The sequence below is a fragment of the Agelaius tricolor genome, unplaced genomic scaffold (genome assembly GCF_023055355.1).
Source record: "Agelaius tricolor isolate 1412-34295 unplaced genomic scaffold, bAgeTri1.0.p SCAF_3, whole genome shotgun sequence".
In the NCBI taxonomy this organism is placed as follows: Eukaryota; Metazoa; Chordata; class Aves; order Passeriformes; family Icteridae; genus Agelaius; species Agelaius tricolor.
Window position 1 is genome coordinate 8380873 of NW_027269263.1, and position 19642 is coordinate 8400514.

At 36.2% G+C, this 19642-nt stretch overlaps 1 protein-coding gene across 2 annotated transcripts in view; it reads left to right on the plus strand.

Annotated features, from left to right (window-relative positions):
* Positions 1-849: 849 nt before the first annotated feature.
* Positions 850-19642, plus strand: part of IGF1 (insulin like growth factor 1) — a 55224-nt gene continuing 36431 nt past the window's right edge. Inside the window, exons 1-3 of one of the 2 annotated variants that reach the window (XM_071422349.1) lie at positions 854-1140; positions 3563-3633; positions 5400-5556. In XM_071422349.1, coding sequence (XP_071278450.1) covers positions 5406-5556 — 151 coding nt within the window. In that variant the 5' untranslated portion in view covers positions 854-1140; positions 3563-3633; positions 5400-5405. Of the gene's footprint in view, positions 1141-3562; positions 3634-5399; positions 5557-19642 lie in introns of both variants that reach the window. The other variant, XM_071422350.1, reaches the window with a different exon arrangement.

A 19642-nucleotide genomic window follows, 5' to 3' on the forward strand; every position in this document is an offset into this window, starting at 1 on the left:
CAGAACTAATAAAGTTGAATTCTCTCTTTCCCAGTGTCATTTAAATTGTTATCAAGAAAAATTCAAAGATTACTACTAAAAAAGGGAGGCAGGGGGGTGGGGTTATCATTTTATAATTACAACAGCAGATATAAGATAAATGTCATGGAAGCCCCCCAAACTGGGCTACTTATGTTACTATATTCATAGTAGAGTAAGTTCTAGGAAATTACATTATTTCTCCTGTGTGGTTGTTTAAACATCACAAAGCTATTTTGCCCTATTTACAAGTAGTTCTCAACAATTCTGTTATTTTTAGCAAATTACAAACTGCTGTTTTAGGGTTAATCACAGAGAGAGTTGGAGGTTTTAATTGGTAGTCAGCATATAGGCGTGCCAAGTTTAATAACATAAAGACACATTAAGGGAAAAGTAGATAACTGCCTGCCTGTCTTTTGTTACTATATAAATAAAATACCTTTGCTGCTATGCATAAATAAAATGTGTCTGCATATATATATATACACAAAGGTATGCATATATACAAACATTGCCCATACATATTTAAGTTTTCATATATTTGAAATGCAGACACACATAAATACAAACGCACACACAGCTACCTGAAAGTTAACCAGAATACATTTTCTTATTTTTCATGGCAGCACAAGCTCTTTTTGTCTGCTAACCCCTCAGTCACTAATTCACATTCTTTTAAAGGGAAAAAAATATGCTTCTGTGCTCTAGTTTTAAAATGCAAAGGTATGATGTTATTTGTCACCATGCCCAAAAAAGTCCTTACTCGGTAACTTTGCCAGAAGAGGGAGAGAGAGAGAGGCAAATGCTCCCCCAGCTGTTTCCTGTCTACAGTGTCTGTGTAATGTAGATAAATGTGAGGATTTTCTCTAAATCCCTCTTCTGTTTGCTAAATCTCACTGTCACTGCTAAAATCAGAGCAGATAGAGCCTGCGCAATGGAATAAAGTCCTCAATATTGAAATGTGACATTGCTCTCAACATCTCACATCTCTCTGGATTTCTTTTTTCTCATCATTACTGCTAACAAATTCATTTCCAGACTTTGCACTTTCAAGAAGCAATGGAAAAAATCAACAGTCTTTCAACACAATTAGTTAAGTGCTGCTTGTGTGATTTCTTGAAGGTAAATCTTTATTACTATTTCAAATAATTTTTTAGTTTTATTTTGCTGTGTATTGTCTGCTGCTGGCTTGAGGAGTATTGTGCACTTTTCAATAACATTATTTTAGAACTGAGAATTATTTATAAATTGCTGAACATGCAATTTTATGTGATCTGGAAAATGGCTGTATGTAATAGTTGCAATTACATAGATAACTGTAAGGGTAAACTATTGCAAATACATGTCTTAAATTTCACTTCTATTCAGAGAACTTTGTAATATTTCAGTTATGTCATTATTAAAAGGTCCACTTACATCATTGTCTATATTGTTAATGAATGCTTCTGAAAACAAGAACTTTTAGTTATTTTCTGCAGGTGCAGGGTTTTATAGGAAAAAAGGTACTATTCACATGTTAAGTTTCTGCAGTTTTATTATACACAATTATAGAGAAAATGTTCATGCTTTCACAAGGAAACTTTTAAGGGATGTTGTCACTGCAGCAATTTTCTGGCAGCATCGTGGCATTTACTTGGTTTTTGCTTTCATAAATTAAAAGTAAATGAGAAGTTCAGTTTGTTTTCTACATTAGAAACCAGCTGCGACTCTTGCTGACCTTGCATATTTGTACAGCTTAAGCAATTGTACATAAAGAAAATGGAAATTCCTTTACATGTTCATCTCCAAGTTTTCCCTTCTAGGGAGGGCTTTCTCAGGAAAGTTTGCATGTGAAGTTTGATGTAATGACCCTAAAATTTCTGCACAATAATACAAACTGTCTTAAGGTAAATTTGACTTCAGTAGGTGCATTGACCTCTGTTTCTGTCAATTGGCTCTAGTCCAACTTTCCATTATCTGCAAATTTATATCCTTCAAGAACTTTTTTTCCCCTTAGTATTTTGCAAGGATATTTATGGAGTTGAAAGAATTATCTTATTTTAATTGCTTAGGGCCTAATATTTTTTTTAAGTTGATCTTGCACTTAAAACACACTTATCTCATTCCTTAATGACCTAATTACAGATCTGTAATTGCAAGGGATGAAATCATTCCCTTAATGTATAAATGGGCATCCTTTCCAATATGCTTGAAAGAAGAAGGGTTGGGGTTTTTTTTAAGTATTGAGCAAGGCACTAAGAGACATAAAAGTAATGTGCTAGTTCCTCAGCTGTGCATCCTGCCAAGCTTCCTTGGAATCAATGGAACATATTGATTTGGGTTAGCATGTAGCCCAGATTCTTTGCTCAAAGTTAACAGTATTTAAGCCTTGATCCACTCTAGAGTATATATGCTTTATTTATATAACAATTACTGGTGAATTCTGATATTCATAATAATTGCACATTTCTACTATGGCTTAGTAATCAGGCCCAGCCCCTCTGGAATAAAATGTAATTTTGAATATATAACTCATGATTTCTTGCTGTAGCATATAGTCTCCAAAAAAATGTTGCCTCCTGCACGATACTTATAATTCTTGCAGATGTTCTTACATGTTACTGAAATGACCAAGCATGTGAAGAATTCTTATGCACAACTTATGTCAAGTGATAATTTGTTAAATGAAGGGGACTTACATAGAAGAATTAAGAAGTGACTGAGATATAGAGTGTTCATATATGACATTCCTTGGTAGTGCTACTCTTCTGGACTACTAAAAGAGGAATGTAGCAAAAGCTGGCTATTTTACTGAAAAAAAGAGGAAATTCCAGCTGTGAAAATATGGTCAGTCATTCTATGCAAGTAAAAGAAGTGCTTAACCAGGCTCATCTTGAACCTGTATTCAATTTCCTAACGTAATTAGATGCTTCGATAAACCCCACCCACACGCCAATGCGTTTTCTTTTAAGCTCTCAACTTTCTAGTCAGATTGGGGATAATGTAAGTACTCTGCTTGATTGTAGAGAACCTGCAGCAATATTGGATTACAACTTCGTATTTTCTTAAGAATATTCCCCTCAGACATAAAGGGGTACTTGGATTTTATCACAGGCATATTGAATCAATTAATGTTGTGTTTAATTAAAATGATGAAGTAAAGTTAAAGTTTTAAACTGTGTTTTGGAATTTGCTTTAATGAAACAGTACTTAATTTATCAAGCAATTGATTGAACCTCAGAAACATGTGAGCCTGTTTTCTTTTCTACAAAATTTTTACTTGTTTGAAAGTTCTTGACTGTTGTTAAATTTGGAGATAAAGTTAGAAATTCTCTGTGGTTTATACTGTGCAGCCTTTTTTGGCTTCCACTAAAGGAAAAACAGTAGATAATCTGTTTTGTCGTAGTTCAGTGCTGATATTTATCTGAAAATGCAAGCCAGCTGAGAAGTCTTTAAAAATAAAAAATTGTTAAATGTCTAAAATTTATGTTTATTTCTGGACCAAATGTTATACGAGAACAAATTGTTAAATACATAATGTTCTTGTATTTGTAATGTCTTTCAGCTTTCTGAGGCAGTGTGCTAAACAGCTTTCTGCTTTACCTCCTCAGAACTGGGAACCATCTTAAACTGCAGGTGCATCACATTTATCTTATAAATTCAAAAATATGGCAAAGGAAAAAAGAAATTGTTGTTAAGATATGGAATCATTACAGGAAATAGTGCCTCATGTTATCATCATTCATTTACAATCTGATCTTTCTCCATCTGCCATTGAAGTCATGACCATGCATTTGAGCTTGTTGGGGTTTGCATGGCAAAGTTGGCTAAAGACACTTGTGAATGGGAAAATAATTATTCTTTTTTTTATGATATATCATGGGATTTAAAATTGTTCATTATTTTCACAGTGGAAATAAGAGACTCATCCAGCAAGGCACTAAGATCTCTTGCCAAAAAAATAAGAATTCTTAAAAATTATTGACTAAAAAAGGCTCAATATCCCACTGGATCAGATCCCAATTGATCAGAAAACAGATAACTTCATCTTTTTTCAAAAGTTCAGAGAAGAAATATTAAAGATTAAATGGTCCCTGAACCCCTGAAAGAAACTTTAGGGAAGATGAATCATTTCACTTTCAATTACTTTGCACTAGACTGCTAACACAAAGCAGTTTTAAGCCAAGTTTAACTGGATGTGGAAGACAGATTTGTAACTTCTTACCTGACTGCAATGATAATGTTAACCTTGAAAGAGAATGAAATTAAATGCAGATTTACACAGATTTCAAAACTATCATTTTTGGCAAGTGATCTAAACAAGTTCAAAATATGCATTAAGCACATTACTCAGTGCTACTGTCCTGCTACTATACATAAATAGCTTTTCTTAATATTAAAAGAAAAATCTATCTTCTTTGCATGTTGGGTAAGAAATTGGGTGGACATAAAGGGATACAAAAATAAGTGACTAAATGGATTGGTGCAATTTTACACCCATTGAGAACTGGCCTTTCTTCAGTCATAGGTACAGGAAGATAGTTTGTAACCAAATGTAAATGAGAAAAGAATTATCACCTCTGTATGAACCTCATGGCCACATCTGCCTATAAGGGGATAATGAAGGTCAATGAAATATAGCTGCTTACAACAAGTAAAAATAGAAATCTTTAATGGTTTAAAACTCGTGCTCCTGTTAATTTTTCAAATGTTTGCCTAATAGTAACAGGGAACTGTAAGAGTCACTGAATGTGGTCTTCTGCTACAGAAGATCCCACATCAACTCCTGTAACTTTGGCAAGTTGAACCTTGCAAACATTTTTGGTTTGTCGTGGTGTTTTCCTTTCTAAGGTGGCTGGAGAACTGTGGTGTACTAATAATGAACTATTTTTCTATTGGGCCAAATTTCCTTACAGCAAGTTTAGGGCCATTAATTCTCGTGCCATGTTGATTGTAGTTTTGACAGCCCCTCTCCATCCTATGCCACCCCCATTTCCCACAGTACATTGGCAGGCACCTGTAATATTCCCTCTTAGCTTATCTGGTCTGAGAAAAACCAATTCAAGGTTTTTTCTTTATTTATATTATTCCAGGCTTCCCTTTGTCTGTCTATTCCACCCTTCCATCTTTTGCTTTCCAAAAACAAATATAAGTCATAGATACTACAGGGTTCCCTAACTAGATGTGATTGTGAGAATTCACCAGAATAAATAATCAGTTTCCAAAATACATGGACAAGAACATGTAGGCAGTTGCAAAAAACATGGGGAGACATTTCCTGATACCATGCTTATCGTCCAAGAAATCACAGTACATATTCATTCTCATTCACAAGGGTGCAGGAGTCATTTTTTGTAAGACTCTTTGGGGAATTTCTGACACTGCTTCTGCTTCCTTGGCAGGTGAAGATGCACACTGTGTCCTACATCCATTTCTTCTACCTTGGCCTGTGTTTGCTTACCTTAACCAGTTCTGTTGCTGCTGGCCCAGAAACACTCTGTGGTGCTGAGCTGGTTGATGCTCTTCAGTTCGTGTGTGGAGACAGAGGCTTTTACTTCAGTAAGTCCTCCCTTTCTTTTATTTAACTACTAAACACTTTCATGTAATCCACTGGATCTGCAACTGCTGTAAATGAGCTTAGCTATGATCATCCAGGCTGCCAACTAGGACTGGTATCCTATACCTGGGAAGATGCTCAAGCCTTCAGTTACCAAAAGCCTCAGTGAAGAATAATATTGTGCCTGTGTTAAACCTCTCTGACTTTCTGATCAATTTTTATTTTCAGATTTGTTATTGTTTTTAACCACTTTCCAGCAGTCACTATTTCACCTGCTGTGTTCCTGCTTTCCACTGATCTGTTACTGAAATTAAATGAATGAGAGCAAATACCAAACCTAAGACACTCGTGAGGCAGAACTACATGTACCTGTTATGTCAGACTACTAGCAAACACTTTAAGTACACACTTTTTCATATTAAAAACACAATAATCTTCAACATCTGGTTTTAAAAAAAAATGAAGAGCTGGAAGGCAGCAAGCAGAAAGTTACTGCATCCAAGTATCCACATGCTTCATCATTTAAATACAGGTGGAGGAAAATTCATGCATGGTGAGATAATAAAGACTAACACCAGTACAGGCAACAGATAAAATTAACTCTGCAATAGTGAGGAACAAGAAATACTCAACTTTTATATAACAGAAGTCTATTTCTGATTTTCAGCTATTTGCCACTTAAACAAAGTTAATGAAAATTTTAGTTAGGAATATATTCATTCTGAATGCATTCATTAATACATTTTTTCAAAACATGACAGAATTTGTGCTCCTATAGCCTCTGAAGCTAGCATTTACTTTTAATAACAATATGTGCTTCTCTGATATCCTTGATATTCCTTCATGGCTGAAGCTTCTTGTCTGCTATGCTACCATTTTTGGTTTTCTGATCATACCCACCCTATTCCTATTTATTTCTCTTCACGGAGTCACTGCTTTCAATATTTTCTCCTTGCAATAAAAACAAATTCAGATTCTTGCACTTCTAAATTACAGAAAAGTCTAATCTCTTCAACATATAAATTGTAGAGATTTTCATTATCTTCCTGGCACATTTTATTAAAGTTCACTTTTGAAACCTTAGTTTTACGTATGCAAAGTAATCCACTATTCACAAAAGAACCCTTCTTTTCTGTATTTAACACCTCAACTCCTGTGAATAAGCACCTACTCCAGGGTGCTGTTTAGCTTAGTATTCTGGTGTTAAACACAATATTAAAAGTACTGGACTCTCTCATACAGGAATTACCATTTTCCTACGAACTCATCAGGTGTTCATTTATACACCAAAATCTATCGCATTTATTAGCAGCAGAGTTAAGGATTATTTGAGTGTCCTACAAATGTTTTATTGCTGGAGTGCATGTAAAGACTGTCATCTCCCCCTCCTGTTTCTACACCAGAAAACAATGAGACAGTACATATAGAACAGCAGAACAATTGTTCTTTTACTGTGTATGTATCTCAGGTGTTTCTCTACCAGCAAAATGTTTGCTGCTGGTTCAGAGACCTCTCATGCTTGCTTTCCACAAGAGTAGCTGTTACTGCCCAGCAATCAGACCTACTGTTAGGTGTACTTTGTGATCCTCAAGGTAAGAGGTCATGTGAAATGCTAATCATTAGCAATAACTCTCTTTGCTTTCAATCTCAGTTATTCTAAGGTTTCACAATCTGTTTCAAACCTCTACCCTAAGCTAGGTCATCCTTAATTTCAAATACCATGATGGGTTTCCAATGTTTCAAAGGAGATCATTACCTTTGCAACCTTGACCTTTATCTGCTGTTAGTTTAGACTTTCTCTCTAGTCTTTGTTGTTTTCTGACATTCTGAGTTTTCACTAAAAATAATGTAACAACACCACAAATATCGACCTTGTTTTCTATGGAAAACTATGGAAGGTTTTACTTATGAATGACCACCTCATTTTAGGAGTCTTGCACAGTTGCAATCAATAGCCTGCAGTTGCATCATTCCACAGGAATGTTATGAAGCTGACATGTATGTGGGCCCTTGGATGCCAAGTAATGTGTGTGCTCTACCTGGCTACTTATAAATAAGAGGAAGAAACTTAATCTGTTTTAACCCTCTCCCTCTTATTTGTTAGAGTTCAGTTTAAAATACAGAATTAGAGACAAGTAAGCCCAGTAACACTGGTAAAAGAAATTGAGATCCTCATATCAAATGTACTACAGAATGCAGCATACTATTAGAAGTAAAAAATGTTGCTTGATTTCATGGGACTTTTAAGAATGCCACATCATTTGCAGAGGTAAAAACCCAAAGAAATTTTTCTTTTGTTGTAAAGAGTATATCAATAAAAGTAGTATTTTAAGCCTTCTTTTCTCATACTCTGGTTCCTTTGAATAAAGTATAATCAATGGTAGTATTTGCCTTTAACTTGCACAGGAAATAGCTGTGAGGAAATTTTTTTTTCTTCCATCGTTCTGTATTTCACTAGAGACTCCAAATATAAAGAATACCTTTTGGCTGAGGTGGAATTCCTGGTTCAGAGTCAAGGTCAAAGGTTCTGACTATTCCTTGGGAGTTGTGGGTGGAAGTGAAGATAGAAATAATTGTATTACTTTCTGTTGAAACTCTGTACTTCCCAGCCACAAGGATATATCTATGGCTAGGACTGGAAGACAAAAATTTCCTTTATATAGTCTACTCTGCCCAACTTTCTAGCTATAAAAGGAAACTCCTTACAGCTTCTGAGGAGATGCCCCAGCTGCTTACCACACACAAGGAGAAGTACTGACTTCAAGAGAAAGTAAAATGTGATTTCTACCACTCTCTTTTGTCTTGAGATAGACTGACAAGGAGCATTTTTCAAAGTTTTTTAGGGGAAAACACAGCACAAATCCCCAAACTGAGTATCTAGTTTTTCCCTTGGTCACTCCAACCAGCACTGGCTACTCCTCAGACAGCTTTTTGTCTCCGATGATTTACCAGAGAAAAGCAGATTGTTGCCACCTTTTATCTAGGGACATCTCTCTAGGAGAAATTCTGCCCCTCAGGTTCATGTGTGCTAGGAGAAGGTGACAGAGAACCTGGCCACAGCTACAAAAGTGGCTTCACTTAAACACAGCTTTTCTCAGTGTTTCTCCTATCTCAAAACCTCAGGATCCAGCAGTCATGAAGCCAAATGGGATGGCTTTGACACTCACCTAAATTTTAATGGGCAGAAAGGTCTACCATGCTTATTACAAAACAACGCTCAGAGGAGAGAATGTTGGAAAAACTTAAAGGAGAAATTACAGCAAACTTACAAATTTGAAAGCCTAAGAGGGGAGAAATTTTTCTTGTACTGGTCTAGTATTATCACAGGAATTTACTTTGTAGATTACGCAAATAAAAAAAAATTCTTCATAAATGTTGGATTTGCTGAACAATCATTCATTCTTGTTCATGCTGTTTTCTCAGGGCTATTACTACCATGAGATCTAGTAGTTTGTTCTAAGGAGAAAATGCTTTATTCTTTTTTATCTAGTTTCTTCTCCTTTGAAAATATACTTTTTCCTTTTACAATAAATACATAGCAGTATTGCTAACAATACGCAAGTGCCAATAAAGAAACAGATTTCTTAATTGCTTAGACATTTTCAGTCTTCTGATTTCTAAAGCCCAAGTTAGATGGCAATACTTATTTGAAACCATGACAATCAACTTCGTTAATTTAAACTCCAGCTTTTTTTTTCTGCTAAAAACACTGCTTTAGTCTTATGGTGAATCTTCTAAACCATCACTTGCATAAAAAAGAAAAGAGATGAATTTGGGTACCTGAGACACTGGAGTTCCTCTGATATTCTTCAGAGAATGGAGAATGTCCTAGCACATGCTTCCACGTGTAAAGCAGTGAATCCTATAAAAGATGAGCTTTTCTGGCATCCAGCATAATTTTCCCTGTGTCAATTGCATTGAGGAGAATTACTGCAGATTTTTACTACTCTTTTTTTTTTTGTCCACTAAGACAATCAAAATTGTGTGCTGTCCTTGGGAAAATCCCCAGCTGTGCACAATGTAAGACTGTTCGTTTATAATCATCAGAAAATCAGGATAAGCCTGCGAACATAATTTTGGGTGATGAGAGCTGTCATGAGATCCCATTGCTTTGTAGAACTAAGGTATATGTGGAGGAATTGCTGCCTTAGAAAAGAGGAAACAAGCAGCAGAGCAATAGGCAATTACGTTTTGCTTCTCCCATTTCCCTCTAGTTAAGAGCTTCTTGTTTACTTCAGGAAGTCTGCTTTTAAGATGTTATTAAAGTTTCTAGGCCTGTCAAACCTATCAGCATAATTACAAGAGATGGCATGGCACTCAGTTCTTTAAGTACTCCATACCTGTAGGAGCTATGAGTCATTAGCTCCTCTCTGCATCCCTGATTGAAAGGAATGTTAATGTTAGAAGCCCAGCAGAGGCATGCTGAAAAGCTGCCACGGACACACACAGACTCTGGTGTCACTGACAGTCTTACAAATCTTTGCAAACATATGCTGGTCATCTTGGCTGTGTTCACACAGCAAGATCTGAGAGTGTTTTTAAGTTCCTTGGTCTGGCTACATGCCCCATTCATGTCCAAATATTGTATCTATGGAAGATTTGAGTGCATTCCTCTATCTGTCCCTAGGTTCCTCACCTCTTACCCTGGAAAGGAGCTCAGGTGTGCTTTAGTCAGGTCTGCAGGGTCAGTGCTCAGGGAACCAGAACTATAGGCACAGCTACTGATGTATCTGTATAAGAAAGAAAGAAAGCAGTTCTGGCTTCTGGAATGATACCACTGTAAAGTCAAACAGCTGACACAAGTTTGGTGTGTGCTTTGCTGCCCCTGGTAGTAAACATTGAGGAAGATCTCTGAAAATAAGCCAGTCTTTGAAAGAATTTTCTCATTTTTTTACCACATTAAGAAAGGGTAAGGAGTTGTTAATAAAGGTTAACCTTAGTTTAGTGAGGTTGATCTCCTTACATTACCTCCTTAGTAACAGAGAGAGGTTCTGTCTTCTTTCTCCATGGATTGCAGAGTAAGTCTGGGAGGAGTTAGCCTCTGCTGGACACTAAATTTAGTCCCTTGCAAACAGGTCTCTACAGCTAGTTTCTCAGGTCACCAAGGATTTTATAATTTTTCAACCTTTTCCTTAAGAGGGACTGCAGTAATGATGAAAATTTTAATGAAGTGACTGGAAACAAATCATTGATCAAAATTTCAACAAGAAACATCTCTGTAAAAAGTGCTTACTATCAAAACCAAATAAGTACATTTTCTCCAGAAGTTCAATTTATATATGTCCTTTTTAGCTGGTAGATATTAGAGATGTTAATGCTTTTTATGATGTTTACCTTTTTTTATGCACTAGACCAAGCTTCAAATTTGGTCTCAAATAACAGAAAGCTGTTACTTGACATTTGATTCCCTAACTGCTAGATGTGTATTTAATACACTGTTTAGTCTCATGTTGGATAAAGTCACTCAAAGAAGCGCTTGGCAAGATCAACATTAATTCTTGGCATAGCTGCCCCTCTTACTTTTCCACTGAATCTTAAATACTGAGAAAAACCCTTCCCTGACTTCAGCTCTGGCACATGCTCTGTGCAATCAGCCAAAACCTTTGCGTATGGACCTCCTTGTTTGCTCTGGTATCAATAAAGCATTTGTGATTCTTGATCAGCAGCAGCAGGAGTCACAAAGCAAATCATTCCGTCCGGCAGAGCCACAAGCCCCACTAATGAAAACCTTTTGCATTTACTACCTGGGCATGGAGGGCATTCCATGCACAGTGCTCATTCCAAAGGCAGAAATTCACAGAGCCATTTCTCTAGCCCTTATTCAGCACTTTAGCTCTTAGGCACCTTTCAAACCCTTTCACATTACTGAAATTGAAAGAGAGATTTGAAGCCACCTCGGTGCTTTGCTAACAAAGGATGGATCTGGCCTTGCTTATTAAACCATATCCAAGCTTAATTGTTCAAAAATATGACAACAAATGAAAGAGATACCCAACAGTTAAGTAAATTCTCAGTCTAGAAATCAAGACAAATACCACAAATGTATACTTAGTGAAGAAATTATGCTAAATTTATCTCTAGTAATAACCACAGGAACTTCAATGTCAAGAGGAAGGAAAAGCCATTAATGCATACTTTCTATGTGGTGCATTTAGTGCAAAACCATTATGAAAGATAAAGCCCAAATGCTGGATCTAACTTTTAAGTAATGACAGCCATATTTCATGTTTGCATCACTAAATGAGGTTCTGAGAAAAAAAATTCTAACACATCAATAGTCTTTGGAGGGGCATACCATATAATGACCAGTGGGTGAGTCCAGCTTGTGGAAAGTTACTTAAATTCCTACAAAAATCCAGCCTAGTCTGAGATACTTTCAGTGTTTTATGATTGAATCCCATATGCAGAGAAATTTTATGTTTTCAATGTCCTTGCTCTCACTAGGCAGAGCAGAATGCATTTGCTTATCTCATGTTAAATCCTTTAATAGTGAAAACTTGAATAGCTTCCTTTTACCAAAGAAACTTTCTAGGGCTCATGTGTCTCTTGCCTTTTTTTTTTCCTTGAGTCTACAGCATATTTAAATATTTCCCATCTTATTCTGAAATTCAGCTGTGATCCCAGTCTTCCCATTTATGTAACATATCCCTTCTAGAGTAAGAGGATGCTTCCAGACAGCAGGCCCTTCTGCTTCCTTATGTGCCCATAAAAGTGTGGAAGTAGGGAAAAAGTGTCCTGTTAAAACCCTTCCTTTTGGAAATTATGACTCACGTAAACCTGAAATTATATGATATTTTTTATACAGAACTATTTGTTTATATTGTTTGTGTCTTTGTGTATTGGGCAGAAATTTACACAAGGCTGAGTAGGCAGAAAAAAGAAGGGGTTGGCTCAGACCATTCTGATTCAATCCAGCTCAATGAACTGTTTTCTTTCTGAAAATAAAGATTCTAGGAACACCATTTCTATCTCCAAAATGTAAACACTTGATACCCCCAAATCCTATAAACAGCAGGTTCTAAGAAAACAAATCCTACTGAAAATTGGTTTGACTTCAAAAGAAGGTTCATTAACAGCCATATCCTTCTAAGGCAATGGATAAAATCGTAAATTACACACACAAACTCTGCATTATAAAAAAAAATATAAAATGTAGGGTTTATGCAAAGGTATAAAAGGTCTAAATGTGGAGAATATTGTAGGGAAGATGCCATTTTGCTTGTGGATCTGAAAAAGATGAGTACATTCCTAATTATGTTTGAAGGCTCTTCCAGACCACATATAATAAATCCAATTTACAAGAAGGATTTTTTTTTCATGTTCGCATTAACTATACTGAAGGTTTCTTTTAACTCAGCCCCATGAAAACGACTGGATATGAGCTTCTACTCATAATGAAAGCTTTACAGCTTCTTTTTGTAAGTCTTCATTGATTACTTCAGATTGCATGAAAGCTAATAAGGATATTTATTTTAAGTTAACATAGCAAAAAAAGTGAATATGCTTCTTACCTTGAAACTTCTGTGGATAAATAATAATATTGTTGCAATAATTTGTTTCTACATCCCCCAAATTCCTGAATTACTAGTCAACAGGTCTTCCATGAAAAAAACTTAGTTTTTCCTACGTATTTGAAGTTTTATGTTTCTTTCCATTAAAGTTTCCAGCCTTTTACAGACATATTTAGTTTGGCAGGAAGAATCTGGTGACTCATAGACTGTAGAAATTTGAGAGCAAGCTACTGAAAATGTATCTAATTTCTTCTTGTGTAATTTGGGAGCAAGCTACTGATAGTATGTCTAATTTTCCTAGTTTAATCAAATGTATTATTGGCAAATACATGTCCTGAATAAAAGCCATGTTTATTTCTGAAATATATAGCTAAGATTAAATGCAAAAACACCATATATATTTGCTTTTAGAACACTTCTTGGGTTTTTTTCTAATTGTTTCTGGCATTTCTCTCTAAATCAATGGGCACTGAATGAAAAACAGAGGCACTAGTTGAAACAATTTGCATTACAATCCTACTTATATTTTAGAATTCAGTAATGTAAGAGAGTTCCTTATGTTGTTTTCTGGTGGTGTTTTGGGGTTTTTTTTCATATTTTCAAGAGAGGATAGAGGTGTAGGAAGCATAGGTGCTGTTATTTTACCTTTATGATTTATCTAGAGAAAGATAGATGTATTCAAAAAGATCTCATCTGTATTTTATGTTATTGACTATACTGTTCCTTTCATGTCTTTTCAGACAAAATACTTAAATTCAGACCTTCCTAGACATACATAATTTTAGTTTGTCCACATACAGAATGAACTTGCTGAATGATCAACACTGAACAGAGTGTGACCTGAAATAAGGAGATTCTGGTTCAGATTCAGTCCATCTATTTCTGGGCACTTAAATGAAGATTGAGTTAGGAGTCTACTCAAGCTCATCCTGCAGCCAGTGAGAGGACTAAAAAACTTTCAGGGCTCTCATTAAGTTATGAATTTTCCCGAGGACATACTTTTTTTCTTCACTAAATTGAGCAAGGAAGCTGTAGCAATTGTATTCTCATGCTCGTTAAGTTGGTTGGGTAAGGACCCTCCATTGTGAGCCTAAATTTTGGTGGAATGAATCTGTTTAAAACCACACAATGAACTTCCACGTAGAGGTAAGGATACACTCATACAGATCCCATTTTAGATCAAAGCAAATCCAAGCTTATTTTAGCTGCTATGGTATAGTGCAGTTAAGCAAAGACCCAGAAAGTGCCTTATGCAGGTAACACCAGTTAGAGCTGCTCCTCTAGCTCTTAAAAACTCCCAGGCTTTAGTCTGACTAAGTGTGAATCCTGTTGGACACAGTAAAAGTGCAAGGGAAAAGCTTATCTATCTTTTCTTTCTTGATAGAATAGATAGAATATACTCTTACATGTTATAGCAAGTAAAACTCCTTCGTGTTTTATTTCTGCAAAACAAGGTGCATTTTTCTATGCATGAGTAGCGAAGCAGTTTTTTACACTGCTGTTCACACAAGATCATTTCTATTCTTATGAGTATTCATTTCCCAACATTTTTTTAAAAAATTGAGACAAAAATAATATTTATAACCTACAGAGGTAGATAAATATCAGATGTCCATTAAAGAAGGATTTTCTCTGTTAGAGGGCTGTGCCTTCTATCATGGTATCATCATGGAGAAAGACACAGAATGATGCTCAAGTGAGATACTCAGGCAATGAAACATTCACAGCTAGGTTGGATGGGGCTCTGAGAAACCTGATCTTGTTGAAGATGTTCTTGCTAATTGCAGGGGGTTGGATTACATGATCTTTAAAGGTCTCTTCCAACCCAACCTATTCTATCAGTTGGAAGATTTAAAATATAGCTACTGCTGACCTAACGAGCTCACCTCTAAAAGCAATAATATGACTGAACTAAGAAAGAATCCCACTGAGGCTGTAAACCATTCAGTGAGTTGAAACAACACAAAACATCTCTACCTTCCTCACTCCAGTACCCCTCCTCATCCAAGGCAATATAGAAAAGCAGAGGACCACTTCAAAGACATTTCATGATCTTCTCTAAAGTGATCCCTTTGCAGAGAACAATAGTCACAGTAGTTAAAATTTCCCAAACATCTATGGGGACAGGAACTGCTCTTTAGATTGTTTGGACATTGATAATCCTTTTTCAGTACACATATTGATTTGAAGCAGAGTAAAAAAAAAGCACTAAAATCAAGAAAGAATTATTTATACTTTCTATGAATAAATATGTATATGACTTAGTTTATTTCAAGGCACTCTCAGTATGTCTATTGTACTATTCCCAGCTGGTTTGGCTTGAGGAAAATGGGTTAGAAATGATGCTGTCACTTCACATTTGCTTCTGCATTTAAAAGACATAAAGGGTGTTCTCATATGAGACACAAAAATTATTTCATATGCTTAAGGAGTTCCACCACTCTTTCAGAAATTACAAACAATAGATTTAATATAGCTATTCCAAGATACAAACATTTTAAAATGTGGAATGGTCAAGAAAATCTGTTAAATTAAAAAAAAAAAAAAAAAAAAAAGGAAGACATTTTGACGAATTTCACCCTTGTCCTTCTTTTTGGAAAAAAAATAGAATTAAATTCTACAATTGCAGCTAGAATGGCATTAAGTCAACTCCCCTAATTTTTCTTTCATAGTCATTTCATTTTAGTTTTTGAAAGCAATAGGACTTGATGCAATAAAGTAAAACTATTTCCTGTTATCACTAAGATGAAGACTAATAAAATGAACAGAATTCGTAAGTGGTGATATTCTTACTGTCTGCTGTCCTTTTCAAATAGAAGTTTATGCTGTGATATGAAACAGATGAAATTCAGATCTGTGAAAAAGGACAACACTTTTTTAATAAATAAGGCTTTCCCTGCCCCCATCAAGAATCAAATAACCTGCAACAGATTCTGAATGCAAAATGATTATATTATGAAACAGGTGGAAATATCTTGTTTATTTTTTATTTTAGGATCCAATGTTTTTAAGGTGTATTTCTACTTTTTCATGTGGCAAAGAGAAAATGTCAAGGAAAATCTGATATGTAGTATAATAAAGAAGGGACAAAGCCAAAGCCAGAGAAGGAGAAAATAGTAATGTTAATAAGCGAGGCTGGGCCTGTCCAGGAGTTTCTTCATAATCCAAAATTATGATTCCATGGATACTCACTCATGGTTATCTGTTAACTTCAAATGGCTTTAGTTCAGTTCATTGACGATAGTAGGAATTAGTCTGAGGAATTCTATTTCATGAGCTCTCTGTGCTATGCTCACTAAAGAAAACATTGATCACCAATTTTCCTAGGTCTTTTGGCCATAAGTGTCATTACACCACAAATATTTTCCCTTGACTGGATTCCCATTGCTTTCCTACTAGTCACCTGTTTTTCCTAAGAACTACCCGCTGAAGTTCTAATATTTTTCTTTCTGTGTATAAATACAGCAAATAAAGGCTCTCTTGAGCAATCAATAGATACCATTTGCTCCTGATTTGAAAAGGGTACACAGACATCAAAAGCTCCACATTTTTAATATTATTCAGACCAACCTGAAAGGTTTGTAGTGTAATTTTAAAGATCATCTACCATTCAGTTCTTCATAGAATCATAGAATGTGCTGAGTTGGAACAAACCCATCAGGATTGTGGAATCCAACTCCTGACCCTGCAGAGGACACTCCAAGAGTCACACCATGTGCCTGAGGGCACTGTCCAAACACTTGAACTCTGTCAGGCATGGTGCTGTGACCACTTCTCTGAGGAGCCTGTTCCAGTGCCCAGTCACCCACTGGGTGAAGAACCTTTCCTTAATATCCAACCTAAACCTCCCTTTACTCAACTTCATGTTGTTTCCTCAAGTCCTGTCACTGGTCGCCACAGAGAAGGGATCAGTGCCTGCCCTTCCTCTTCCCCTCACAAGGACACTGTAGGCTGAAATGAGGTCTCCTGTCAGGCTTCTCTTCCCCAGGCTGAGCAGACCAAGTGCCCTCAGCTGCTCCTCATAGGACTTCCCCAAGGCCCTTCACCATCCCCATGGCCTCCTCTGAACATCTCTAAGAGCTTAATGTCTGTTTTACATTGTGGCACCCAAAACTGCCCCCAGCACTGGAGGTGGGGCCACCCCAGCCCAGAGCAGAGCAGGACAATCTCCTCCCTTGCCTGGCTGGCCATGCTGTGCCTGATGCCCCTAGGACAGGCTGGCTCTCCTGGCTGCCAGGGCACTGCTGGCTCATGTTGAACTTGCCACTGACCAGGACCCCCAGCTCCCTTTCTGCTCTCCAGCCTCTCTCACACAACCAGGGTTGCCCCATCCCAGGTACACAGTCCAGAACTTATCCTTGTTAAACTTCATGTAGCTGGTAATTGCCCATCTCTCTAATTTGACCAAGTTCATACATAATTGTTTGCTAAAGTGCCTAAATGAGTCTTGATTTTGTGGCAGGTAGATGGCTACATGTAAAAGATTGAAAACTAACTTTTGAGAAGTCTTACTCTATTTTCAAAAAGCAGCATGAGTCTCATAAATAGCCAGTGAGACCTTTGAAGGTCCTAAAGGCACATGAATCAGGTTTTTAGGCATCGAAGAGGCAGACAGACAGTCAAGAGATTTTTCAAAAGCAGTCATTATCTAATTTCCTCTAAAATCAATGACAGGTAAACCTAGGCAGGTTTTTTTTGTTTTGGTTTTTCTAATCCTTCCAGGCATATGCCTGTGTTTTCAGTTGCCTCAGCATCTTTGGAAATACAAGTCAGGGTCCTTAGCTACTTGTCTAAATTTTGCTTATGGACCTTATGTTGACTTCTTGTAAAAAAGTTATCACTATTAAAAGCTCTTCAAAATGAGAATTGGCATAATGACTTGGCTTCCTCTCTGACGTTAAACACACTAATACGCTTAGTATGAAATCTTCTTATTTCTAGCATAAATATGTGAGGCATCAGATGAAAGCTAATAATTTCCCAAGCAAGCTAAAAATAATGATGGCTGAATTTGAATAAATATTCTAAGAGGAATTCTGGAACAGGCAGTGGTTAATAAGTACTATAAATGCTACCTTTCTACTAACCTCATTCGCAAGATGCCAAAGCCTAAACATACACCACAAACAATGCTGGTTGAAAACCAAACATGAGAAAAATTATAATCACTGCAGAAAGTTGGAGACAATGCATATCTTATAATTTTCTTTGTCTTCTAACCAGGAAAATTTAATTTAAATTCTCTCAAAATTCTTTAGGATGTCTTATTTAGGAGTTTCAGATACTTGTGGCTTAGACTTTGTCTCCACTGCAATGAGACTGACTGCACCTAAATTTAGTGCAATAATTCAAAGTACATTGTAATATAAGGAATAAGTGTTATTAAAAAGTATTACTTTGTGTAACAACAAATAATACAGGAATATGTAAATTAAACTCACTTGTAAGCATGCTGCAATGCAAACAGAGTTTAATGGAAGAACCAGTGATTGAAGATGTGTCTAGGAATTCCTTAAAATCAGGGAATATTAGCCTTAATTTTGGTCACAGGCCTATGAATTTTACATTATTATACACAGCCCATCACTACATTACTAAAGCATTTAGCAAAAAAATTGTATCCACACTTATACAGAATGCACACTTCTTGGGAGAAGGAAATGAATCAGTGTCTTCATTATGTAATAGGTGGTCTTATGCCTTATTGACTTCCAAGATCCAAACACTGCAGACAATAAGAATTAATATTTTCCTCATAAACTCCTTTTAAGTGCTCATCACAGAAGCATTTGATTGCAGCCTTCAGACAAATACATTATACACTACAATATCCCAGGAAATTATCCATTCTCTGAATATTTCTAAGTTTTTTTGCCCTAGTGATTGCATATCCAACTGGAGATGGCAAAAACTTTTATTTCCTAAAAAATTTTTGTATTTCTGCTAGAACTTTGCAGGTCCAAAATAGAATACAAATGTCAATGAATTTAATCTAGCGATAGAGTGAAGGAGTACTTTCCCTTTATGCAGGGAACAATGAAGGATAAAGGCAAAACCAAAACTGCAAGCCTGCCCCTTCCTCAAAAGCAGCTTCAGCATATACTCTATCTTACCTGAAGTAGCAAAGCACTTTTGCCTACTGATCTGGGAAAAAAGCAACATAATCCTCCTCTGGTTTTGTTCAAATCTAAACACCTTTCCAAAGGCTCATTAGCTTCTTTCTATTTTCATTGGAGTGACAGAAATTGCCTCATTCTTGTGAACTGCAGAAATTCCAGAGCACCTCCTGTGAAGGACAGCAGCAAACCTCTGACCAAGAACAAGATTTGCTGCCAAGTGTCTGATGATAAACAGAAGTCAACGCAAAAACATTTAAAGTTTTAAATTATTGAAATCGCTTGGTCAAGAGATCTGATTTTAGATGAACAGGTTAAAAGCAATAAGGAGAAAACATAAAATAATTAAATTTTCTTTTCAGCTAATGAAGGACTCCATGGAAGGTGGTACAGAAACCCACTAAATCTGTTCACTAAAAGTTCATCAAGTACTGTAGTTGTGTTAACACTTCTCAGAATTC